This window comes from Bos grunniens, chromosome 5 (assembly GCF_055505025.1).
Source record: "Bos grunniens cultivar Pamir isolate PY7600 chromosome 5, Bosgru_T2T1.0, whole genome shotgun sequence".
NCBI lineage: Eukaryota > Metazoa > Chordata > Mammalia > Artiodactyla > Bovidae > Bos > Bos grunniens.
In genome coordinates, this window is record NC_141169.1 from 78,327,829 (window position 1) to 78,355,787 (window position 27,959).

At 38.7% G+C, this 27,959-nt stretch overlaps 1 protein-coding gene across 8 annotated transcripts in view; it reads right to left on the reverse strand.

Moving 5' to 3' along the window:
* FGD4 (FYVE, RhoGEF and PH domain containing 4) overlaps positions 1 to 27,959 on the reverse strand; it is a 234,487-nt gene that overhangs the window by 58,396 nt on the left and 148,132 nt on the right. For 7 of the 8 annotated variants that reach the window (XM_086401413.1, XM_086401420.1, XM_086401418.1 and 4 more), the window contains exons 2-4: positions 17,320 to 17,472; positions 9,260 to 9,440; positions 3,725 to 4,232 (exon numbers count right to left, since the gene is read on the reverse strand). In XM_086401413.1, coding sequence (XP_086257539.1) covers positions 3,725 to 4,232; positions 9,260 to 9,440; positions 17,320 to 17,472 — 842 coding nt within the window. The remainder of the gene's footprint in view (positions 1 to 3,724; positions 4,233 to 9,259; positions 9,441 to 17,319; positions 17,473 to 27,959) is intronic. The other variant, XM_086401417.1, reaches the window with a different exon arrangement.

Below are 27,959 nucleotides of genomic sequence, written 5' to 3' on the forward strand. Positions count from 1 at the left end.
TATAAATTAATCAACAATGTTAAGAGTTACAATTAAACTTAGAAGAAACTGAAGGAAAAATAGGAAAAGGGAATTAACTTGGATTACACCACTGGTTTTCTGTTTTCAATTTACTTCTGAATGTGATTCTCTATCATTTTTTCCCCCCAGGAGATGATTATCTTAATTTTTGAATATGTTAAAAAGTTATAAATCCTCAAGATTTATAAAAAAAAAAGTAGTAAAACAGCAATTAAAAAACAGGAAATAAGCAGGAAATAAATATGTAAGCTTTTCGTGTCTATATAAATCTCCACATTCTGTATACCACCTTCATCTATTCATCCACTTCATTACATAATTTCTTTAATCTTTGGTGGAAGAAAAGATTAATATTATATCTGTTATTTATATGAATGTTAGTCTTAAAAAGTGCACATCTTTACACTTATATTTGGCTTCCTGTATGGAATATTGTCACCTTGCTTATTTCACCTATATACAGAGTACATCACGCAAAATGCTGGGCTGGAGGAAGCACAAGTTGGAATCAAGAATGCTGGGAGAAACTTTATGTCAGATGCGCAGATGACACCACCCTTATGGCAGAAAGCAAAGAAGAACTAAAGATGCTCTTGATGAAAGTGAAAGAGGAGAGTGAAAAAGCTGGCTTAACACTCAATATTCAAAAAAGGACGATCATGGCATCTGGTCCCATCACTTCATGGCAAATAGATGGGGAAACAACGGAAACAGTAACAGACTTTATTTTCTTGGGCTCCAAAATCACTGCAGATGGTGACTGCAGCCATGAAATTAAAAAATTCTTGTTCCTTTGAAGAAACACTATGACCAACTTAGACAGCATTTTAAAAAGTAGAGACTTTACTTTACCAACAAAGGTCCACCTACTCAAAGCTATGGTTTTTCCATAGCTTTGTCATGTATGGATGTGAGAGCTGGACTATAAAGAAAACAGCAGAAGAATGGATGCTTTTGAACTGTGGTGTTGGAGAAGACTCTTGAGAGTCCCTTGGACTGCAAGGAGATCCACCCAGTCCATCCTAAAGGAAATCAGTCCTGAATACTCATTGGAAGGACTGATGCTGAAGCTGAAACTCCAATACTTTGGCCACCTGATGTGAAGAACTGACTCATTGGGAAAGACCCTGATGCTGGAAAAAGTTGAAGGCAGGAGAAGGAGATGACAGAGGATGAGATGGTTGGATGGCATTGATGACTTGATGGATATGAGTTTGAGCAAGCTCCGGGAGTTGGTGATGGACAGGGAAGCCTGTTGTGCTGCAGTCCATGGGGTTGCAAAGAGTTGGATACGACTGAGTGACTGAACTGAACTGACAAGTATAAAGAAAGGAAGTACTTTAAATAAATCTCAGAAAAAAATTACCAGTCAACCTGTTGAAATATAACTTGGACAGAGGAGCCTGGCGGGCTACAGTCCATGGGGTTGCAGAGTCAGATATGACTGAAACAACTTATCATTAGCAACAGGAACGAACACAGCCTTGTAAAGCAACTATATGCTTAGTTGCTCAGTCGTGTCTGACTCTTTGTGACCCCATGGGCTGTAGCCTGCCAGTCTCCTCTGTCCATGGGGATTCTCCAGGCAAGAATACTGGAGTGATTTGCCATGCTGTTCTCCAGGAAAGCAATGATACTTCAATTAAAAAAAAAAAAATTCCTGGTTCCAATGTTTGGTCCACAATACACTACTAACCAAAAAATTTTTTAATTTTACTTTTAAGATTGTGGTAAAATACACTTAACATAAAAAGTGTCCCCCTAACACTACTAACATTTATCTTTGCATTTTGGAACAAGGAAAGGCAACGTAACAAGCACTAGAGCAACAAAGGGAAACACATGGTCACCATGTAGAAATTAAATCCTAATAGTCCTTTTTAGATGGGGGACTCATGTAGTGTTTGGATCAACAGCTCTGAAGAGAAAATTTAATTTTTCTTCCTACATATAGCATGTGCCAACTATAAAAATGCCCATTAGGAGAAAGACCAGATGTACATGTTTCACTAATGTAATAGGAAGCCCTATTAAGTCTCTCCCAAACCACGTAAGACATATCTATGAAAATGTATACATAATAATACACGACAGGGGGAAAAAAGTAGTACCCAGCAACCAAGACAACATCACCAATTAAAATATTTCCCCTAATAAAAACAGTTCTTGCTGTTTTACTGATACTGGCTGGTGGCATCATCCCAACTGTAAAATGACAGATACGAGTCTTGAGTTCTTTGGTTCTAAAATTCTCTTCCATTCAAAGTAATTTAAGCACAGAGACACTAAAATCTACTACCATACCAAGATGTAAAGAGATTCACTTTGTATGGTCCTGTCTCTTTAATGTTTCAGATATTGTTACCAAGGATGACTCACTTTCTCCCACCCACTTCCTTATTTAAACTTTCTCTGCTTCAGAGTCAGAATTTAAAATTAAACCTCTGGCATTTTGCCTATTTGTGATATTTTTCAGGGTCATTGTGAATTGAACTATAAGATTTCACTTTAAAGTTCTGAACACATCAATCAGTCATTTTTACTCTAATATTTTAGTATCAGTCTTTTTGAATTTTTGCATATGGTAGTGCCACTTAAGATACAGTATCACAAAAAAAAATTCTAAACAGATTTAGGACTTAGATTTGTCATTTACAAATTTTCCTATAATTGTCCAATTTTCAATTCTCAACTCTCCTACTCAAATTATTATTTATAATCAATTAGAGAGACTAAACAATGGAAACCTTTTTTCCTTGTCTTCAGAATTATAAACAACTCTCCACTCCAGGGACCTCTATAATAATGCTTATATTGCATCTCTGATCTAAGAAATTCCAAATGGAATTGGAATTTCAAATTCTAAATTTTCACTATGTAAAAGCTGTATTTATTGATCTTCCCAAAGCACTAAATCGGCACGAATAAAGAATACAAATGCAGTGGTCTTGTTACTGAAGTTGTGTAAAAGTTTCTGCTGCAGTACAGGTAGGTTATGAATATTATTTCATCAGCAAATCAGCCCTTTATTAGCTTAGAAATGCCATTCAGGTGGTTTATCAAACTGCTGCTCTGTTTAGAAAGGAAGTGAATTTCTAGTTTGCCACAGCCTCACCTCTCTTTAGCCTATCACTCATGGCTGCTGCATTCACTGACATTTACTGCAATTAGGCTTTTACGCTTGTGACTTCTTGAATCAGGATACAATATCAGCCTGAGAGTCAAGGCACAAGGTGTCTGGGCTTTTACTGTGAGTCTGGAACATCATTTAAGCTTCCCGGAACTATTTTTTCTTCTATAAATGAACTACTGAACTAAGATGATTTTCAGGATTAAATAATTTCCTGTTACTCAGACCATAAATATTGGGGATGCAGCCCTATGTTTATTATTAGGGATGCCCATATGTTTATGGGGAGCAATTTCTGATGTAAATATAAACACTATGTTTGTGGTTTTCCTATATCAAAGTCTTTACACTGTTGTGAATCTTGCAATCATAATAGAGAGACCAACAGAAATTATATAGAAGAAAAACTGAAGTGTCTCCTCAGAGAGTAGGGGAAACATGCATCAGCAGCTAGAGCTTGAAAACTGCTGAATTGGTGGTGAGGGTGATCAGACTTATTCATCACATAAATGCTATAAAATAGAGTTCAAACCGTAGTGGAATAGTCAGTGCTTCCTCCTACTCATGCTTTACCTTCATCTCATGGTGCTGGTCCAGCTGTTCCAGTTCTAGGGGGCTTTCTTCACCTTCCATCTCTTGTACCTTGGCTTCTGTGTCTGTCCTTTCCTCTTCCAGGGGAAGCACAGGGCTGGCACGTAAAGTCCTGCAGCTACTGTCAGAAGCATCTTCATGACAGTTATTTGTTGTGGGTGATGCAGGGCCTATGGTTGTTTCTTGTTTTTCTCCATTCACTAAGTTTGTATCAGGCAAGGGTTCAGAAGTTTGAATAGAAGTATCTGGGCTAAGAGTGGCCTCTTTGTCCTCCTCACATTCCGCCTGGTTTTGTGCTGCTACCATACCATTAGCCACACAAGTCTGTTCACCCTGAGATTGATCTGTACCATTTCCCTGCTTCTGTAGTGAGTGCTGGGAGAGGAGTTTCTGCTGAGGTGTGTCTGTCAATCCATGCCTTCCTGGGGTTCTAGGAGCATTTAGGTTCACAGCAGGATCTTTTTTCAAATCGCTGTAATTTGATAAAGTGCTAAAAGATAAAACACAAAGGAGGTATGAAAATGCTGGCACGGACAAGTTCTAGAATAAAAACAAATTTATTCCAGTTGTTTAGGGATATTTAGTGAAGATATCCACCCACCCCCCTTGGTTTTAGAAACTTAGATAAAAAGTGGTAGAGTAGCTCTCAGTTGTTCAGGATGTTATCTACACTCAAATAAACATTTAAATAAAGATGATAAGCCTGAGCTTTCCCTATAGGTTTGGAAACATTTCTGTGGGTTGTTTTTTAACATAGTTAATTAGTAAAGGCTTAGATGTGAGAAATATATTTAATAAGACCACCTTATCCCAAGATTTTTACTTTCTTAACATTTTAAAGACAAGTATAGTCATAGCCCTCAATTTATGAACAGGTTAGAAACCAAAGATTATTTGTCTCTGGAAAGCAGACACATTTCTCAAAAACCTTACTGCACATGTTGCCACAGCATCCTAACTGGTCTTTCTGCTTCCACAGAGATCCCCTCCAGCCCCAGGTAGGCCACAGAGATCAAACTCTGAGGGAGGGCTTCCCCGAAGACTTGAAGGTAAATCTGGCATCTTAATCCCGGCCTACAAGATTCCATATACTCTAGCCCCTACTAGCTCTGGCCTCATTAAATTCTATTCTCGCCTCACTCACTGTGCTCTTGTCATATTAGTTACTTTGCTATTCCCATATGCAATAAGCAACTGTGCATATCTAAGCTGCAATTCTCTCTGCCCAGGACAGTCTTCCCCAAGTCAGTAGTGTGGTTTGCTCCTTCCCATCATTCATGTTTCTGCTCAGATGTCACCTCAAAGAGGCTTAAGTTTAACTGACAGTATATAGAAATGCTTCTGTGGAAACACTAATATAGTACTTAAATCTAGGATTCCAGGAAGGAAAAATATAAAATTCTGGACTTCAGTCTTGAAAAGATTCTTATAACCTAATGAGGAGAAAAAATTAAAACAGACTAATACTCTGTGATGATACAAATGTACCCAATCTTGTTCTTTGCTTTATTCCCACCTCTTACCAAAGTGCTTGGTATGTGACAGTGCTCAATAAAAAGTGGGGGAACAACAGAGTAACTAATTGTGATGATGATCATAAGAGTAATTCAATAATACCATCCAACCAGTCCATTCTGAAGGAGATCAGCCCTGGGATTTCTTTGGAAGGAATGATGCTAAAGCTGAAACTCCAGTACTTTGGCCACCTCATGCGAAGAGTTGACTCATTGGAAAAGACTCTGATGCTGGGAGGGATTGGGGGCAAGAGAAGAAGGGGACGACAGAGGATGAGATGGCTGGATGGCATCACTGACTCGATGGACGTGAGTCTGAGTGAACTGCGGGAGTTGGTGATGGACAGGGAGGCCTGGCGTGCTGCTATTCATAGGGTCGCAAAGAGTCGGACACGACTGAGCGACTGATCTGATCTGATCATTTATTAAGTGCCAGAAACTACATTAAGCACTTTACACAGATTATCTTGTTTCATATCATAAATAATTCCAAAGTAGGGACCCCACAATACAGGCTTAGAAACCTAGATAATGCGGCCAATGTAATGTGGCTAACAAATGGTAAGAAAGCAGTCAGAGAAGACAAAAAACACAGTGAAGTTTACTATCACAAGAAGGGAAGGAAAAATTTGGTAGGGGAAAATGTCTTATAAAAGTCAGAGGTTGTCCACAGACTTAGAAAAGAAATCTATGGTTGCTGGGGGGAAGGGATAGTTAGGGACTTTGGGAAGGTCATGTACACACTGCTATATTTAAAATGGATAACCAACAAAGACCTATAGTACAGCCCATGAAACTCTGCTCAATGTTATGTACCAGCCTGGATGAGAGTATGGTTTGGGGGAGAGTGGATACATGTATCTATATGGCTGAGGTACTCCACTGTTCATGTGAAACTATCACAACATTGCTCATCAGCTATACCACAATATGAAATATTTTTGGTGTTAAAAAAAAAAAAGTTGGAGGTTGCTAGTATAAGTAAACGTGACATCTTCCACCACTGATGTCTGCCTTCTAGGAGCATATTTCTTAGGCCTAGCTGAAAATGCTGGTTTAAAACTAAACATTCAAAAACCTGAGGTCATGGGATCCGGTCCCATCACTTCATGGCAAATAGATGGGGAAACAATGGAAACGGAGGGACTTTATTTTCTTGGGCTCCAAAATCACTGCGAATGGTGACTGCAGCCATGAAATCAAAAGATGCTTGCTCCTTGGAAGAAAAGCTATGATAAACCTAGACAGCGTGTTAAAAAGCACAGACATTACTTTGTCAACAAAGGTCCGTATATTCGAAGCTATGATTTTTCCAGTAGTCATATACAGATGTGCAAGGACTATAAGAAAGGCTGAGTGTAAAAGGACTGATGCTTTTGAACTGTAGTGTTGGAGAAGACTCTTGAGAGTCCCTTGGACTGCAAGGAGATCAAACCAGTCAACCCTAAAGGAAATTAGTCCTGAATATTCGTTGGAAGGACTGATGCTAAAGCTGCAATACTTTTGCCACCTGATGCGAAGAGCCGACTCATTAGAAAAGGCCCTGACACTGGGAAGGATTGAAGGCAGGAGGAGAAGGGGACGACAGAGGACGAGATGGTGGGATGGCATCACTGACTCAATGGACATGAGTTTGAGCAAGCTCCAGGAGCTGGTGATGGACAGGGAAGCCTGGCGTGTTGCAGTCCATGGGGTCACAAAGAGACAGACACAACTGATGAATAACAAATTTCTCCAAAAGCCCTTCAAGATATGAATCAAACTGTCCTTTACCTGGACACATCAGTGTCCAGCATCACAAAGAAAGATCCTCAGAAGATCTTCTGAACCAAACTCTGGACTTACTTAGGATTTTTAGAAAGGACTGCTGTGAACAAGAAGCAAGAATCTCCTGTAATAAGTGACATCCAGAGGATATGCATGGGAGAGTCGGGTAGGATAAGGTGGGGAGGGAAGCCACACTACAGGTACATGAACCTCACTCAACAAGAAATAAAAACCTCCCATTCAAGTCCTATAGACACAATGCAACAGAAACCCATTCAGATACATTTCAGGGCCTGTTCCTATGGGTAATTCTTCATTAAAAATGTATAATTTGTTTTGTACTGGCAGTGGATTTCTGCCACAAGTACATCCCTTCACCAGATTGGCCCAAATGCTCACATTACAGCCTACCTGCTCTTAGAACAATTTTGTTTAAAATGTCATACTTTATAGCATATCTTTCCTTAGAGCCAAACTTCAAGCTTTTCATTAAAAAAAGGCTTTGAATCTGTTAACTGTAAAAGAAAATTGATTTGGAAGAATATATTGAAAAAATAACTGATATGGAAAAATGGCACTTTTTGTGTATGGAGAGAAATAACACTGGGTTACCAAAATAGTGAGGAGTATTGACCCATTTGGGGCTTCCCAAAGTTATACCCAAATCTGAGGATACAGGCTGTGGCATGTAATATGAATAGGGGTTGGGGCCCATCCCCCCCCCTTTTATTATGAAGTCACTGGACATGGGCCTGGGAATCTGCAAACATGAGGCACATCACTTTGTGCTACAGAATCAACCTGCCACAGAAAACAATCTTTTCTAGTAAAGATTACTATAATTTAAGATACCAAAGGTATTAAAAATCCTACTTCAGAGAGTGAAATGTTGAAATTTAAATATTATGAGAAGTTTCCATAATTGATCAAGAGTGAAAAATGAAGACAGGCTTCTGAACTACTTTTCTCCAGAATTTGTTACTAAATATAGTCTCACAAATGAGGGACATTGCAGTTTTGCATTTGGTCACAATTTCTAGAAGCTGTTCAAAGTATTTCCAAGCTATGATTCACTACATAAATAAAAATGTGTCCTGCACTGCAAATAAAAAATGAAATCACCTAATGGATTATCATTCCCAAATATTACACTAGAATAAATGGAAATATTTGGCTTCAAGGATGAAAGTGAAGTTAAATATATTCTTTGATTATATATATACTTTTGACATATAATAAAATCCTTCTGATAAATTAAAAAAAAATTCTATTTAAGTCAGTGATGGGAATTCTAAGAAAAAAACAACTGAGGGTCATATAAGCAGAAAAGTACCTTGTGTGAGTTTGTTTTTATCTTTAATTGAGAAATATACATTTCAGCTACTTTTTTTAAACAGAGCTAAAGAATAAAAAATTATATCTAATAAATACAGAGATTTAACACAAATTTGGTACTGCCAGTATCTCTTCACGAACCTAGAACAGTATAGGGGTATAGGGAGAGGGAAAACAGACTGAATGGATACAGATCTATACTAAATAAAATGGAATAGAAAGAAAAGATGGGACAGGCCCATAGAAGTTCATTCAAGTATACGAAATGAGAAACAGACAGATATAACTTCCTGCCCTTCCAACCCAGATATCCAGTGACCAGTGGAATGACTGACCACAGGAAGCAACAACACATGGAATGACATACACAGACAGAGGAAGCAAGGTGTGCACAGTGCACAATGTCATGAGAAGGCTGGGGCAGAAAGCACTGCATGCAAATAAACATGATAAATGACAATTCATATAGGGAAGACTGTTGTTCAGTCGTTAAGTTGCGTTCGACTCTTTGCAAACACATGGATTATAGCACGCCAGGCTCCTCTGTCCCCTTTATGGATCACAGCTTTGTTATGTTGAAGGGGCTTGTGTAACTCAATGAAGCTATGAGCCATGCCATACAGGGCAACCCAAGACAGACAGGTCATAGGGAAGAATTCCGACCATTTACACTGGAGAAGGAAATGGCAACCCACTTCAGTATTCTTGTCTGGAGAACCCCATGGACAGTATGAAAAGACAAAATGGGCAAGATTAGCATTTTAAAAATTCACTCTTTCTAAAGGCCTATCACACCTAATGGAATTAAAAACTATATTTTATTTTTAAATCTACATCTCTAGTTTTCAAAAATCAGCTTTAGTCTTCCCTCAGCCTTCTCCCATTGTAAGTTAGCTCTTACCTGCCTCCTTCAAAGCGACTGATGAGATCTGATATCTTACTGGGTTTTTCCTTTGAGACACAAGCAGAGGCAGGTTTAACTTCCTCCATCCTTGGTTTTGCACTAGATAAAGCTTTATGCCTAGGAGTTTGGTGTATACTGGTCGAAGGTAAATTCTGCAGATGTAGTGGCTTTGGAGGCACTGTAGAAAAAAATTCAAAGAATTCAGTATTTCACTGATATTTGTTCCTAAGCAAAAAATCCTAGTGTTCTTGGTGCAAAAATCTTTACCATTACCAAATTTTTGTTAAGAGATCTGTCAAATTTGAGCTGAACCTTAACCAAGAGACCTTTATCTATCTTGGACACTTGTTCTGTGTCCTGTAGAAGTCCGATATCCAAGATTCAAGAGGTTCTTTTAATTTTAAGTGATTTTAAAATATGGCTTTAGTAAACATCTATGGATCTACATATGACTAAGGCATTCCAAACTCTACTAGAGATGACATAGCATCATAGAGATGACATAGCAACATAGAGATGACTTTTTTATCTAAACAGAGAAAGTACTAAATTTGAAACGAATTCCAAAGATACAGTGCTTGCTATAAAAGAGATTTTGTAATAATTAGAGTGATAAAAGATATATTAAAATCCAGAGGTGTTAGGTTAGACATAAAGCCAACAAAAAAACCAACAAATGACATTAATATAATGTTGCATTACTTAGAGCATCTTCTCAGTTAACAAAAGCACTGTATCTCATTTGATCTTAGATGAATTTTTTTCTTTACAGACCTCTGAGATAGATCGTTATTTGCCTCCTATGTCCATGAAAGCTTAGAGAGCTTAAGTGATTATTGGCCTGGGGTAACAAGGCTGATCAGATTTTATAACTGGTACCCAGACTCTAGCTTCTTCCATTATTAGCACTGCTTCTCATCATAAATCTGCAAAAGGTGGTTACAGAACTTAGACTGCTACATTAAGAGTTGCCTAGCATTAATACACCACATATAATGAGCTTACTAATAAGTCTTCCACTCAATTAACAGAATATGAACAGATCATTTCCAAAATACTAAAAATCTACAGGTTTTCTCTAATAGATGAGAAATTCTGTATCTGAGAAAACATAATATGCCATAAATGCTTAATCAGTACAAGAATTACTTCAATTCTGAAAACCAGTACAGTATCATTTTTCTCTTCAATTAACATTTTGGGTAAAATAATATATAACTATACATGTTTCAATAAATCAAGCAGAATCATCTCCATTTTTTAAAAATCTTTTTCCTAACTTCCCGAAAACGAGTGGAGAATCATGTCTTCTTCTAACTACATGCCCCCTTTCCTGGAGCTGGTTACCCTGGTTTTCAGTAATCTCATCTCTTTTATAAACTCAGCAAGCTGACAGTTGTCTGATGCTTACTGGCCTAGATTTCATCATTTCTGTTTTAGTAATCAATTCTTACAGAGAGGAGGGAAAACATATATATAACACAATGTGCTATAGGTATAACAATCTACCTCTTTCTCTGTCGACACAAACAAGAAAAAAATTTCAATGAAAAAAATGACATTTTTTTAAATGAAAACGATACCATTTTCTAAGATATAATAATATTTGGGGGTAGAAAGAATAGTATAGTAACCACTGAGAAGGAAGGGGCTTAAACAAGTGTGATATTGGTTCATTTTAAGGAAAATTTTTCTGTGTAGAACAAATATATACCAAAATAGTAAACCAGGACAATATTCCACCTCCCCACCAAATAGTTTTAACATTAGTAATAATTTCAGTACTCCTAACTAGAATATGCAAAGGAGAAAGTGAATGTGTTCTTTATCATTCTGTGTCTAAAGAATTATAAAATAACTCTTTCATCTATGGTTTACTCAGTGAACATATCTTCTTTGATACTTGTTGTTCAGTTGCTTACTCGTGTCTAACTCTTTGTGATCCCATGAACGGCAGTATGCCAGGCTTCCCTGTCTTTCACTATCTTCCAGAGCAAGCTCAAATTCATGTCCATTGAGTCGGTGATGACATCCAATCATCTCAACCTCTGCTACCTACTTCTTCTCTTGCCCTCAATCTTTCCCAGCATCAGGGTGTCTTCCAATGAGTCAGCTCTTCACATCAGGTGACCAAAATATTACAGCTTCAGCATCAGTCTTTTCAATGAATATTCAAGGTCGAATTACTTTAGGGTTGACTGGTTTGATCTCCTTTCTCTCCAAGGGACTTTAAGAGTCTTCTCCAGCACCACAATTCAAACGCATCAATTCTTCAGTGCTCAGCCTTCTTCACGGTCCAATTCTCATATCCATAGGTGACTACTGGAAAAACCATAGCTTTGACTATAGAGCAATGTCTCTGCTTTTCAACACACTGTCTACGTTTGTCATAGCTTTTCTTCCAAGGAGCAAGCATCTTTAATTTTGTGGCTGCAGTCACCATCTGCAGTGATTTTGGAGCCCAAGAAAAGAAAATCTGTCACTGTTTCCATTTTCCTCCCATCTATTTGCCATGAAGTGATGGAACCGGATGCAATGATCTTCGTTTTTTGAATGTTTAGTTTTAAGCCAGCTTCTTCACTTTCCTCTTTCACCTTCATCAAGAGGCTGTTCAGTTCATCTTTGCTTTCTGCCATTAGAGTGGTATCATCTGCACATCTGAGGTCACTGATATTTCTCCGGGCAATCATGATCCCAGCTTGTGAGTCTTCCAGTCTGGCTTTTTGGGTGATGTACTCTGCATATAAGTTAAATAAGCAGGGTAACAATACATAGCCTTGTCCTACTGTATATTTCCCAATTTTGAACCAGTCCATTTTTCCATGTCTGGTTCTAACTATTCCTTCTTGTCCTGTATACAGGTTTCTCAGGAGACAGCTAAGGTAGTCCGGTATTCCTACCTCTTTAAGAATTTTCCACAGTTCACTGTGATCTACACAGTCAAAAGCTTTAAGTAGTCAATAAAAGAGCAGTAGATGTTTTTCTGGAATTCCCTTGCTTTTTCTAGGATCCAAGGGACATTGGCAATTTGATCTCTGGTTCCTCTGCCTTTTCTACATCTAGTTTGTACATGTGGATGTTGTTGGTTCATGTACTATTAAAGCCTAGCTTGAAGGATTTTAAGCATTACTTTGCTAGCATGTGAAATGAGCTCAACCGTATGCAAGTTTTATATAACTAACAACTGACAGCATAGGTTAAGCAATGTTTGGCGAGATCAGTAGTCTAGTCAAGGACATGGCAATGACATGCTAACTTTGAGGTCTCTCATTGATGATAAGTAAAATGGGCTCCACTAGAGTTAACTGTACAGATACTAAATAGAACAAAAAAATTTTAATTATTAAAAATTTCCAAATATGCAAAATAATTAGAGAATGAAAAAGAAAGTATCTGCCACTCTCAACTGAAAGAAAAATATACAACAGAAAATTTGTGAGTTAAGTTTTATTCAGGGACCTTACTGAGGACTACAGCAGGGAGACAGCCTCTCAGTTAGATCTGAAGAACTGCTCCAAAGAGTTAAGGAAGGGGCCAAGATAAATATAAGCTTTTTTTGCTGGGAAAAACATGTAGTCAAGCACAAAAAGATTACTACTGATCGCAAAGAGTCAGACACAACTGAGCGACTGAACTGAACTGAATCACGAACAGAAAGATATCTTAAGGTAATGACTTTAATGCTTTTCTTTGTAGGGAAGATTCAATGATCTGGGGTCACTGAAATTTTTCCTTAGACAGGTATCTTACTACCTTGGGGATGGCATATCCAAAGCAAAGAATGCTCCCTGTTTTTCTCCATCACGAATTTTCCTCCGGGAACACATTTAGTGGGATATTAGCATGGATGGAGGAGCCTGGTGGGCTACAGTCCATGGGGTCGCTGAGAGTCGGACACAACTGAGTGACTTCACTTTCACTTTTCACTCTTATGCATTGGAGAAGGAAATGGCAACCCACTCCAGTGTTCTTGCCTTGAGAATCCCAGGGACAGGGAAGCCTGGTGGGCTGCCATCTATGGGGTCACATAGAGTTGGACATGACTGAAGCGACTTAGCAGCAGCAGCAGCAGCAGCTTGATCCCTGTAGAACTGGAATGGCAGGTGACATTTTTTTTTCCTTTAACACTGGTTTAAATTTGCAGATTACCAGTAGGTTTCTATTACTCTTATTTTACTTAATATGAAAAACAGCTGGCTATATGGCTGGATGGCATCACTGACTCGATGGACATGAGTCTCAGTGAACTCCGGGAGTTGGTGATGGACAGGGAGGCCTGGTGTGCTGCGATTCATGGGGTCGCAAAGAGTCGGACACGACTGAGCGACTGATCTGATCTGATCCGATCTATTAATGCATTACAAATTTATAACATACGTTAAGAATGAAGCATTATACATAGAATGCAGCATTATATATAGAATGCTTTACTTTAGAAGCAGATGAAATGAATTACTCAATTGAGTAAATCAAATTATTTACTTAAATTATTGAAACAATAATGTGACTTTCAAAGATGAAAAATTTTTAAACATTAAAGTTTAATGATTGAGAAGGGACAGTATGTGGGCTTTATCAAAATAATTAACTATGGAGAATGTTGTGGATCAAAGTTCCTAAGAGAAAAAGTATGACTATCTTTAACTGCTAAGGAAATTCTTTTGAGTTATGTCTAGCATGGCAGAAAATAGGCCAATATTAGAAGTGGTGAACAAGAAAGACTTAGTGATCGGGGTTGCTCAGTAATTTGATTTACTAGTAGGACTGGTATGAAGCGAATAAACCGTTGTTTCTCAAGGCCTTAGGGTATTTTCTGAGGCAAAACAACCTCTAACTATATTACTACATAATCACTACTAATAAAAGTTGTAAATATTCTCTCCTTTTAAAAATCACCATAATAAATTGCAGCCATGATATTATTAGCACTTCACATGACAAACAAACAAATATGATTTAATTGGTGTATGTGTGCACGCTCAGATGCGCCCAACTCATTGCTACCCTATAGACTGTAGCCTGCCAGGCTCCTCTGTCCATGGGATTTTTCAGGCAAGAATACTGGAGTGGGTTACCATTTCCTCCTCCAGGGGATCTTTCCAACCCAGGGATGGAACCTATATCTCCTGTATCTCCTGCATTGGCAGGCAGATTCTTTACCACTGAGCCACCTGGGAAGTCCAAGATTTAATTATGAGCTATTTTTAGGATCTAGATCAAGTTTCTCACACTAATGCTACTTCAGGTCAGATCATTCTTTGTTAGTAGGGGTGGAAAAGGCTGACCTGTGCATTGTAGAATGTTCAGCAGCAGCGCTATCCTCTGCCTACTAGATGCCAGTAGCAAATCCCAAGTGTGGCAAGACAAAAAATGTCTCCAGATAATACCAGTTAGCGCTGGGGTGGGTGCCACAGGCCTGCAAAATTATCTCCAGTTGAGAATTACTAATCTAGAATAAGAGTCTTCAACTGAAGTAAAATTACATAATGGCTCTTGAAGCCTTAGCAGCAGCATCATGCATAATTTATAAAGGATGTGCCAGGAGGTGGGCATAAAGGTGTCAGTGTGATAATCCCTCAGTCTGAGCAGAAAGTCCCCACTGGTATCACCTTCATTTCTCAACCAACCTCAGTCACCCAAATGTTCTTAAGGATTTGGAGAAATTAAAAGTGGCTTCTCTCTGCTAAAGGGTGGGAAATACTATCAATCAGTCAAGTTAAAAAGTAGTGATCTATATGGCAGCTGATCTGACAATATCAAGATATAGTCTCATTTCAGGACACTGGTCTCTATGTAGGGGCTTCCTACGTGGCCCAGTGGTAAAAACTCTGCCATCAATGCAGGAGACTCGGGAGATGCTGGGTCAATCTCTGGGAAGGGAAGACCCCCTGAAGGAGGAAATGGTAACCCACTCCAGTATTCTTGCCTGGAAAATCCCATGGACAGAGAAGCCTGGTGGGTTGCAGTCCATCAAGTCGTGAAGAGTTGGTTCGGACATGACTGAGTGACATAGCACAACAGTGTCTACATGGCATACATTCTAAGTTTTAAACAAAGAATAGCAGAAACAAAGTAAAAGAAACATGTTGATGGAGCAAGATTCACTCAGTGAGTATTACTGAAGGCCTGGTACGCTGTGTGCGAGATACAGGGAATACAGTAGTGTAAAAAGCAGAGAAAAACCAACACGGACGAGTTAAATAGCAGACCAGTCTGCAATCAATGAGAAAAACCAAAGAAGAGATGATTAAATGTGAGATTTAAGGGGTGACAGTAGAGCTAAAAGTTTAGCCCGGGCAGGGAGGGGGTCAGGAAAGGGCCAAACAATGAGAATATTTTGGAAAAAAGTATACTCTATGTTGTTTATTTTATATCTGGAAATACTCTGTTGTTATGCAAAATATATATATATATATAAAAAAATCCATACTCAAGATAGAAAGTAATCACGTATGTTTAACTAGCAATACACAGACTTCAACAGAACTACAAACAGCAAAGTTGGTGTTTTCTCCCTAAGGAGCAGGGTTATTTTCGCACACGGCAGCTCAGAAAAAACACAGCTATAATTTATCTCAATGAACTAAAAACAATGAAGTGATGCAATACATCTTTCCAAAACAGTCTTTATCAATAATTAAATTCTTGCTTTTTATCTGGGGAATTACATAAAATTGAATTGCATTTATTTCTTATATTTTTTATTTGAGGTCAGCTTACAACTAATGAGCAAGGTGGAATTTTGTATTGTACAAATAAAATGGCTTTAATCATAATCAGAAAATTTTCTATTTTCATATTCACAATGTTATAAAGGAATATGGTCAAAGATTGAGGTTATAAACTCATCAATGAGTTACTCACTTGAATTTCCAATTATCTGACCTTGTTTGATAGCCCATATTTCATACCATCACCAATATAACTAGTAGTAAGAACAATAAGAAAAATAGCCTGATTGGGAAGATTCCATTCTAACCTCCCTTTAAAGGTCTCTTTCAGAAAAATTTAAAACATAAGAACAAGAAAAGAGACCAAAGAAAATACAAATAATCCAAACAGAAATTGATTTTTTCAAAATATAGTGATCTAAAAACGCCTAGTGTTGTTTCCTGATTTAATGTTCAGCATTTGATATAAATGAAAATACATTTAAACAAACTACACGTTAAGCCAGTGTAGCATAGTTTTGTGTTATACTTCAAAAGACCTTGTTCTCAATCACCAAATCAAAATTATAATTTTGTGCTTCTTAAAGTTAATTACCACTTACTAGAAATTTACTTGTAAAATGAAATGGTTACTGAGCAAAGCATTTAGAGATTTTCATCACTAAAAATTTTCCCCTTGTTGGATGCTCAATTTCTGGATGAAGGGACTCAGTTTTTGTGGATGACTTTACCAAGAAGCTTGAAAAGCCCCACTTCCTTAATATTTTAAAATCACATTCTGTTGCTGCTGCTGCTGCTTCAGTCGTGTCCAACTCTGTGCGACCCCATAGACAGCAGCCCACCAGGCTCCGCCGTCCCTGGGATTCTCCAGGCAAGAAGACTGAAGTGGGTTGCCATTTACTTCTCCAACGCATGAAAGTGAAAAGTGAAAGTGAAGTCGCTCAGTCGTGTCTGACTCAGCGACCCCATGGACAGCAGCCTACGCTAAGTATATTAAAGCACTGTTTTAGAATGATGTTTCACAGACCCTCTCACATTTATAAAGTCATGACAACTTTGACAGTACTTCTAAGTACATATTAATTTATTACATATTTATTATGCAAATGGTAAGTTAGGCTCTGTAGTATGTCAAGCATAGTGCATGAAGAGATCACATTTCCATTAAGGGGACATATAAACAATTTATGAAAAGAGCTATAATAGGGAAATATAGAAAGTATTTTCAGAGTAGAAACCCTGCCTGACTTTTCTCCTGAAAAAACAGATGCACCCAATTCCTCAATTTATAGCTTAAAACTCTTTCTGAGTGATCATCATTCCTTTGTGTCACTTTCTTCAATAAACAAAGCACCCAACTTGATCAAAACAACCCCAACAGCATACCTTGTGGCTTTGGACTTGCAGCTAAGTGTTTTGCTGGCGTCTTCCCATTTATTCCCTGAGCCTCTTCATCAGATGCATTCTGATCAATCAGTGCGGTTGTGCTGCTTTTCAAGCAAGGTGGAACTATAGTGATCTTTGGACAGATACTGCTGCCTGGGAGAGTTCAAAAAGAAAAGACAGGTAAATAATGATGTGGAGCATAACCATGTCTTGTGATTTAATTTCTTCTGGCCCCATAAAACAAACACAGTCACAGTTACAAGACTAAGCACCGAAATACTTTTCCCATGTGTGCAGGCCTTGACAAGAGTTTTCCTAAGAAAAATCTCTTTCCGTGTGCTTGAGAAACCTTACAATATATGCTGACAAGAGATTGCTGACTTCTACTACAACACACACACACACACACACACACACACACACACACACACACACTCTCACACTCACTCTTTCTCTCTCCCATCCCTTTCCTTGCAGGGACACAGATAGGACAATATGTAGCTGCTATGATGCAGGCGAAGGACAGGATCAAAGGGCCCAGCAGGAATCTGCTAAAAGAGTTCCTTTTCAAGGTCCATTCAGTTGCCAGTCATCAAGTGGCTCAAAAGAACAAAGGAGGAAAGCACGAACATGACAGTTGACTTGAAGACTCTAGAAGAATGGCTTGATTACAAATGAAGAAATACATACACACACACCATGTCCCTCTTTTTACTAACTTACTCAGACTCCAAATCAATGTTATCAATGCTCATGTTTTCAAAAAAGATGAGATTATGTAGGTAATACTCATATTTAGTTACAACTCAAAATCTTTAAAACACTGCAATGCTTTAAAATACTGAAATATATCATGAGACACAGAGAACAGATCAATTCTCAGTTCAATTTCTGATAAATACTGAATTTCAGAGACTTTTAAAGAAATCATATGCCAGTGTTTTTATACAGATATTAAGTTTTCCCTCCTTCCAGCTGCACAGTGGTGTTAACAACAGACTGAACCTGTTTAGGAGAAAATAAAAGTATGTATGCCATTTAAGAAACTATAATGTAAGAAAGTTTATTTTCATACAATCCAAATATCTAAAATGAGATCTATTAAAGATAAAAGGCCTTAATTATTACTCAAAACAAGAAAAACTAATAAAACCCAACAACTTTCTACTGAGTAAAAAAATTCCCTTTTCCTTCAACTGATTATTGGGTAATACTGACTAAAAACTATAATACTGCTTTATTTTCTGGGTACACCTTAAAATGTATCTAGGTAAAACAAGTTTTAGAAGATTTAATAGTTTACAAGTACTGTCTGATAAGTTATTAGAGACCAAATGGTAAAACACATTAAATGAGTTTCATCAGGCACCCTTCTGCTAAAATGGACTGCCAACTAAAAGCATTGTTTAGCCAAACATAACAAAGGCCATGAATGCAAGGTTTAAGGAACATTATGTGACAGCATATTGGTAAAATTATAAAGAAAGAAATAAAAGCTAAGTTTTCAAATGTATGACCTTATCTACCTTCTTAGAAAAATCAATTTAGTAGTCAAAGTATATCTGGTAAAACCCACAGTGTACCATCTAGCCACTTAGTCTTTTAGGGGCATTAGAATTTTTGTTTCACAAATAGCCCAAGAATGGTTTAGCATCTGAAAGACTACCTGCTGGGGTCTAGTGAAGGATGGCCTTGAGGCAGAAACAGTGAAAATCTGCAACCCAACTACAAATCAGAGGCAGAAACTGTAACGTAACAGTAAAATGAGACACTGTGAAATCAAGAATACAGCTTTAGAGATGATTTATGGCAACAAAACAATAAAAGGGGGCCAGCTGGAGGGGGTAAATGAGAAAGCAAATTAAACTGAATTTTGAAAAAATAGACACCACTGCTACATATTAAAAGATGAAGCTACTTTAATAACTAACCTATTTAGAAAAACAAAACATGTCTTGAATAAATAATTTTTAACTGAAAACTAGGCACTTAATTTCTGAATAGCAAACTTATATGATCTGATGGGTTTACATTTATTCATCTCAGATGAATATGATGAAATGCCTGCCGTAAGAGATCAACTACACATCTATTTTCTTTTAAATCCATTCAAGTCATGATTACAAATCTTTTGCCAGTGATAGTAAATCCACAGCCAGAAACTTCATTATAGATCATTATTTAAAGCCCATCTTTCAACCATTATCACAAGGTATGAAAATAGAGTGAAAGATGCAGAAAACACATACTTAAAAGGTGTGTGTGTGTGTGTGTGTGTGTGTGTGTGTGTTTAAAGCAAAGACAAATATGCAGCAGAGACCATGCAAAGTTCAAAATCTTTACTATATTTATTATCTGGTCCTTTACAGGAAAAGTTTGTTGACCATGGTCTAGGTCAAACACATCATGGTAAAGGAAGTTTGACTAAAATTAAGCAGCACCATTTCATTAAACACTTCATCTTCTAACATCTTGGATATTAGCAACACAGAGGAATATTTCTTTTTGCTTGTTTATGACTGACTCAGCCTACTTACATTTGGAGACACTCCTTATTTGGGTACCAGTTGCATAACAAGGACTTGAAACCAAAATTGTAACCAGATGGTCTACCCATCCAAGAATTTTTATTATTAACAATAGAGGCTTTCAGATTCCAATTAACCAAGAACCAGGAGGGGTGATTAAACAGGTATCTTGGGCACAGATACAACATTATGTTAGCATGGGGAGTGGGGTCCTAACCATTTTGCATTCCTCTGTCTCATGCTTGCTGGGTCATATTTCCTGTAAGAAATGTCTAGACATGTAACTGCAAGGTATCATCAGATATCCTCAGTTAATCCAGCCTCATCTGTGACTGCATAAACCTCCCTGTTCTAACTGGAAAGGTTCCCACTGTGGCTTAATTTTCATTTATTGTCTTCTGCATGATACTTGTGAGTGGCAGATAATCTCTCTGACTGGTTAGGGTGACTTTGTCTCCTATTTGCAAAACTTTGTGCTGGGTTGTTATATTTTGCCAACTTACTGTTGAATGGATCTTCCACAAATTAAGGCTGGATTTACTTCAAAGCAAAGTCCACTCATTTCCTGATTCTTCAGGCATAATCTCTTGTCATTGGATCCATGACCTCAGATCACTCTTTATGGCCTTATTATAGCCTTGTCTATACTGCCTCACACAACCAAAACATCTCTTCAACTGTGGCAATTCTCTAGCCTAGAAGATCTTCATGGGCTGACCACCTCTCAGGACAAGAGGATCTCTTAACTTACAAGCACAGAGTAATTTTCTAAGGAAGACAATCTTCCTAGGATTATATTGCCCAGAAGGAAAGAGATAGTTAAAAAAGACAAGACAAGGAAAAAAAAAAAAAACAGAAAAAAAAAAAAACCCTTTATTTTGAAATAACCTTAGATTTACAGAAGAGTTGCACTCAGGTTCTTAGGTTAGCATCTTATATAACTATGGTATGTTAAAAAATTAAGAATTTAATATTGGTACAATATTAAATCACAGATTTCATTCAGATTTCACCATTTTACCACTAACAGTCTTTTTCTGTCACAGCATCCAAACCAAGATACCATGTTGCATTTATTTCTCCAATCTGGGAGAGTTACTCAGTCTTTGCTTGTCTTTCATTTCCTTGGCACTTTTGAAGAGTGCTGGTAGGTATTTTGTAGAGTGGCCCTCAAATTCTTTTCTCATGATTGGACTGGGTTTACATGTTTGGGGAAAGAACATTCTAGAGGTGCTTTACCCATCTCACTACATTACATCACTGCATGATATTAACATGATTAGCACATGTGGTGCTAAATTTGGTCACTGAGTAAGGTAGTCCAAGGTAGGAGATAGATGGGTTCCAGGTTGGACATTTACAATCAGTCAGCCTCCTCTTTGCCTTTCCTGAGATAAGAGATAGGTGGGCTGCAGTTGAGGAATTTACAACCAGCTTCCCATTTGCTCTTGGAAATGGAAGTAACAACAGACACTGGGTAAATAGCTAGTCTTGTCTCTTGTTAACACATGATTATTGTTAAGGCAATAATCATGGCAAGGACAAAGAGAGGCAAAGATCCTTCTGAGTAAAAGATAAGAGAGACACTATACATGTTCAGAAAGGCTCCTTAAAGTCAAAAGTCAAAGGATGATTCGAGGCCATAATGAGTCTTGCTTCTCCCAGAGGCCTTCACTTCAAGATCCATCTTGACTGCGTGCACACCCCAAGGCAGGGTCCCAAGTAGGTCAGGTGTGGAAAACGAAATCAGAAGGTCTTCCTTGGTCTGAAGGAAGACTAAGGTCAGTTAGTCTTAAGACTGACCAGAAGAACTGCCTTTATATAAATGATTTAACACCACTCTTTATAGTGTTCCTCCTCACTAGGGGGGATGCCCACACCCTTTTGCTTCAGTAGGGAACCTCTGCCTTGCTTCTATCTCAACTAAACAAACTGTTTCTCTATGTGCTCTCCCACTTATTCTGCTATGTCTTTAATAATAAACTTTGTATCTGGTATTTATAGTTTCTGCCTCTGTGATAAACACATTTTTCACTGGGGACAAAGATCCAGGGAAAATTAGCTTCCAGCCCTTGCTGCCTTGGTGGCTAGGATTCCAAGTTTTCATCCAGGGTACCCAGGATCAATTCCTGGGCAGGAAATTAAGATTTGACTTCATGCCACCTAACGCTGCTGCCTTGCTGAGATTAGTATCTGCCAAGTTTATCCACAGGAAAATGTTCTATCTGTTATAAGACATTTTTCAACAGTCTTCTCCTATCATCCCTTCAGGACTCTCCATTTGTCTCACAGATTCTGGATATGGGTCATATCTCCCATGTGCTGTTTAAAATGCCTAGACTAAGACATCAATTGTACTTAAAAAAAAAAAGTCATTAAAGTTATAAAACTCATGGCTTACAACTCATTTGCCAAGGGTAACACATCTATAGCAAGTACATTTATTTCAGAAAACTACTTTAGTTTTCCAAACTTGAAGAACTCAATAACAAAATCCATACCCACGCCCACCCTACCTTGCCAAATAATTAGCAAATCACAAAAGAGAAGAATTTTCTTCTTGGAGGAGAAAATATATGCACAATTTTAAGAAATTTCCTTGGATCTAGAAAATCGAAACCTAGGAATCCAATCTACAGAAAAAATCTTGTGTGTATAAACTCATACGTACATGGATATGCAACATACACAGTTATGAAAAACAAAAATAAGACTGGGAAAATCTTCAAGGTATTATTAAATAAAGGACCAAAAAAACTAGAAAAGTATGTATAATATAATCCAATTAAAAAAATAAGATATATACAAACATGTATAAATGTACTGAAAGGAATGGAAGGTAACATGACAAAGGGACAAGGGTAGGGTGAGAGAACAAATGAGAACTTCTGTGTTTTGCTGTCCGTAGAGCAATATCATTAAAATCACTTATAACAAAAATATACTTCTATAAAAAAGAAAATCTATGAAAGTAGCCAAGTAAATGTACTACAAATTATTTTTAAAAGAATATCCTTTATATGTCATAGCTCAGTTGGAAAAGAATCCTCCTGCAATGCAGGAGACTCCAGTTCGATTCCTGGTTCGGGAAGATCCACTGGAGAAGGGATAGGCTACCCGCTCCAGTATTCTTGGGCTTTCCTTGTGGCTCAGCTGGTAAAGAATCCGCCTGCAATGTGGGAGACCTGGGTTCAATCCCTGGGTTGGGAAGATCCCCTGGAGAAGGGAAAGGCTACCCACTCTAGTATTCTGGCCTGGAGAATTCCATGGACTGTATAGTCCATGGGATCACAAAGAGTCAGACACGAATGAGCAATTTTCACTTCACTTCACTCATAAGTGCACACCTATGTTCATAGCAGCATTATTCATAATAGCTAAGCTGTGGAGGCAAACCAAGTATCTGTTGACAGATGAATGGATAAATAAAATGTGGAATATATATATAATTGAATATTATTCAGCATGAAAATGAAGGAAATTCTGATACATGCTACAGAATGGGTGTCCTTGAAGCCATTATGCTAAGTGAAATATGTCAGCTAAAAACCACAAATACCTTATGATTCCATTTATATGAGTTACATAGAGTAGTCAAAACTGGGGACAGAAATTAGAGTAGTGGTGCCAGGGACTAGAGGGATGGAAGAACGAAGTTACTATTTCACAAAAGTTAAGTTTTATAAAATCAAAGAGCTCTATGGAAGGATGGTTGTCATAGCACTACAACAATCAGATCAGATCAGATCAGTCGCTCAGTCGTGTCCGACTCTTTGCGACCCCATGAATTGCAGCACGCCAGGCCTCCCTGTCCATCACCAACTCTCGGAGTTCACTCAAACTCACGTCCATCGAGTCAGTGATGACATCCAGCCATCTCATCCTCTGTCGTCCCCTTCTCCTCTTGCCCCCAATCCCTCCCAGCATCAGAGTCTTTTCCAATGAGTCAACTCTTCGCACGAGGTGGCCAAAGTACTGGAGTTTCAGCTTTAGCATCATTCCTTCCAAAGAAATCCCAGGGCTGATCTCCTTCAGAATGGACTGGTTGGATCTCCTTGCAGTCCAAGGGACCCTCAAGAGTCTTCTCCAACACCACAGTTCAAAAGCATCAATTCTTCAGCGCTCAGCCTTCTTCACAGTCCAACTCTCACATCCATACATGACCACAGGAAAAACCATAGCCTTGACTAGACGAACCTTTGTTGGCAAGTAATGTCTCTGCTTTTGAATATGCTATCTAGGTTGGTCATAACTTTCCTTCCAAGGAGTAAGCGTCTTTTAATTTCATGGCTGCAGTCACCATCTGCAGTGATTTTGGAGCCCAGAAAAATAAAGTGTGACACTGTTTCCACAGTTTCCCCATCTATTTCCCATGGAGTGATGGGACTGGATGCCATGATCATCGTTTTCTGAATGTTGAGCTTTAAAGCCAACTTTTTCACTCTCCACTTTCACTTTCATCAAGAGGCTTTTGAGTTCCTCTTCATTTTCTGCCATAAGGGTGGTGTCATCTGCATATCTGAGGTTATTGATATTTCTCCCAGCAATCTTGATTCCAGCTTGTGTTTCTTCCAGTCCAGCGTTTCTCATGATGTATTCTGCATAGAAGTTAAATAAGCAGGGTGACAATATACAGCCTTGACATACTCCTTTTCCTATTTGGAACCAGTCTGTTGTTCCATGTCCAGTTCTAACTGTTGCTTCCTGACCTGCATACAAATTTCTCAAGAGGCAGATCAGGTGGTCTGGTATTCCCATCTCTTTCAGAATTTTCCACAGTTTATTGTGATGCACACAGTCAAAGGCTTTGGCATAGTCAATAAAGCAGAAATAGATGCTTTTCTGGAACTCTCTTGCTTTTTCCATGATCCAGCGGATGTTGGCCATTTGATCTCTGGTTCCTCTGCCCTTTCTAAAACCAGCTTGAACATCTGGAAGTTCACGGTTCACATATTGCTGAAGCCTGGCTTGGAGAATTTTGAGCATTACTTTACTAGCGTGTGAGATAAGTGCAATTGTGCGGTAGTTTGAGCATTCTTTGGCATTGCCTTTCTTTGGGATTGGAATGAAAACTGACCTTTTCCAGTCCTGTGGCCACTGCTGAGGTTTCCAAATTTGCTGCCATATTGAGTGCAGCACTTTCACAGCATCATCTTTCAGCATTTGGAATAGCTCAGCTGGAATTCCATCACCTCCACTAGCTTTGTTCATAGTGATGTTTTCTAAGGCCCACTTGACTTCACATTCCAGGATGTCTGGCTCTAGGTCAGTGATCACACCATCGTGATTATCTGGGTCGTGAAGATCTTTTTTTGTACATTTCTTCTGTGTATGGGATATACTTAGTGCTAGTGAGGGCTTCCCTGGGGACTCTGTGGTAAAGAATCCACCTGCCAGTGCAGGAGCCTGGGGTTCAGTCCCTGGGTGGGGAAGATCTCCTGGAGAAGGAATGGCAACCCACTTCAGTATTCTTGCCTGGGAAATCCCATGGACAGAGGATCCTGGCAGGCTACAGTCCCAGGGGTCACAAAAGAGTGGACATGACTTAGAAAATTACAATACCAATGAACTATACACTTAAAATAGGTAAGATGTTAAAGTTTTTATTATCCATTTAAACAAAAAAGTAACTAAAAAAACATATTTCTTGCTTAATAAAGAAAAAATAAATATTAATGCATTCAACTGCCTACTTAGCATCTCCACTAGTATGTCTAAGAACTAATTAACACTTGACACACCCAAATCTGACTCTGTCATTTCCCAACTCTCACTCAAAATAAACTGCCTTTACCATCTTCTCCACCTCAGTAAATAGCAACCTCATCTGCGCTTAGGACTAAAAGCTTGGAAGTATTCTAAATTCCTCTTGTTTTCTCTCCCACTCTATATCCTACTGAAAGTCGTTCAGTTGTGTCTGACTCTTTGCAACCCCATAGACTATACAGTCCATTGAATTCTCCAGGCCAGAATACTAGAATGGGTAGTCTTTCCCTTCTCCAGGGGATCTTCCCAAGCCACGGATCAAACCCAGGTCTCCTGCATTGCAGGCAGATTCTTTACCAGCTGAGCCACAAGGGAAGCCCAAGAATAGTGGAGTGGGTAGCCTATCCCTTTTCCAGCAGATCTTCCCGACCCAGGAATCAAACCAGGGTCTCCTGCATTGCAGGAGGATTCCTTAGCAACTGAGCTATCAGGGAAGCCCAAAAAGGGATGTAACCACCAGGAAATTCTGTTGACTCTATCATCTACCATTCCCACCTGCACAGCTACTATTCTGGTCTAAATTACCACAACCATTGACTGGATTACAACAAGACCCTCCATCTGGTCTCTCTGCACCCACCCTTGTTCTCAGTATGTGTGTCCTTAGTCGCTCAGTTGTGTCTGACTCTTTGTGACTCCATGGACTATAGCCTGCCTGGCTCCTGTGTCCACTGCATTTTTCAGGCAAGAATACTGGAGTGGGTTGCCATTTCCTCCTCCAAGGGATCTTCCCAACCTAGGGATCAAACCTGTGTCTCCTGCAGCTCTTGCATTGGAGGCAGATTCTTTATTGCTGAGCCATGGGGGCAAGTACTGTACTCAGTACGTGTTTTCAAAGATGCCAGACAGTCCCTTTTAAAACCCAACTCAGATCATGTCATCCCTGTGCTTAATATTCTTCAACAGCTCCACATTTCACTCCATAGTTTAACAACTGAACTGTTAATTGCAGCTGACAGGCTTTACATGATCTGGTCTTCAGTCCCTTTAGCAATGACCTCATCGCCTAGTATGACCCCTTTGCTCACTACAATCTAGTCACACTGGTGCCCTGCTATTCCTCCAACAGGAAAAGCACGCTTTATAGGAACTGGTTTAGCTGTTTTTTGCTGCAATGCTCTTCCCCCAGATTAACTGCTTTCTTTTCACATCTTGGCTCAAATTGCATCTTGTCAACATGGGCTACCCTGACCACTCTTATCTAGTATAACTGCTACTCAAAGTTATAGCAGTTATACTTAACTGTTATAATATATAGTTATCAGTTCAGTTCAGTTGCTCAGTCATGTCCAACTCTCTGCGACCCCATGGACTGCAGCATGATAGGCTTCCCTGTCCATCACCAACTCCCGGAGCTTGCTCAAACTCATATCCATTCAGTCGGTGATACATCCAACCATCTTATCCTCTGTCGACCCCTTCTCCTCCTGTGTTCAATCTTTCCCAGCATCAGGTTTTTCCCCAAAGAGTCAGTTTTTCGCATACGGTGGCCAAAGTACTGGAGTTTCAGCTTCAACATCAGTCCTTCCAATGAGTATTCAGGACTGATTCCTTTAAAATGGACTGGTTGGATCTCCTTGCAGGCCAAGGGACTCTCAAGAGTCTTCTCCAACACCATAGTTCAAAAGCATCAATTCTTTGGTGTTCAGCTTTCTTTATACTCCAACTCTCACATCTGTAAATGACTACTGGAAAAATCATAGCTTTGATTGGACGGGCCTTTGTTGGAAAGTAATGTTTATGCTTTTTAATATGCTGTCTAGGTTGGTCATAACTTTTCTTCTAAGGAGCCAGCATCTTTTAATTTCATGGCTGCAGTCACCATCTGAAGTGATTTTGGAGCCCCCAAAATAAAATCTGTTACTGTTTCCACTGTTTCCCCATCTATTTGCCATGAAGTAATGGGACCAGATGCCATGATCTTAGTTTTCTGAATGCTGAGTTTTAAGTCAACTTTTTCACTCTACTCTTTCACTTTCACCAAGAGGCTCTTTAGTTTTTCCTCGCTTTCTGCGTAAGGATGGTGTCATCTGCATATCTGAGGTTATTGATACTTCTCCTGGCAATCTTGATTCCAGTTTGTGCTTCATCCAGGCCAGCATTTTGCATGATATTCTCTGCATTTAAGTTTAATAAGCAGGGTGACAATACACAGCCTTGACGTACTCCCTTACCTATTTGGAACCAGTTTGTTGTTCCATGTCCAGCTCTAACCATTGCTTCTTGACCTGCATACAGATTTCTCAGGAGGCAGGTAAGGTGGTCTGGTATTCCCCTCTCTTAAAGATTTTTCTGGGGTTTGTTGTGATCTACACAGTCAAAGGCTTTGGTGTAGTCAATAAAGCA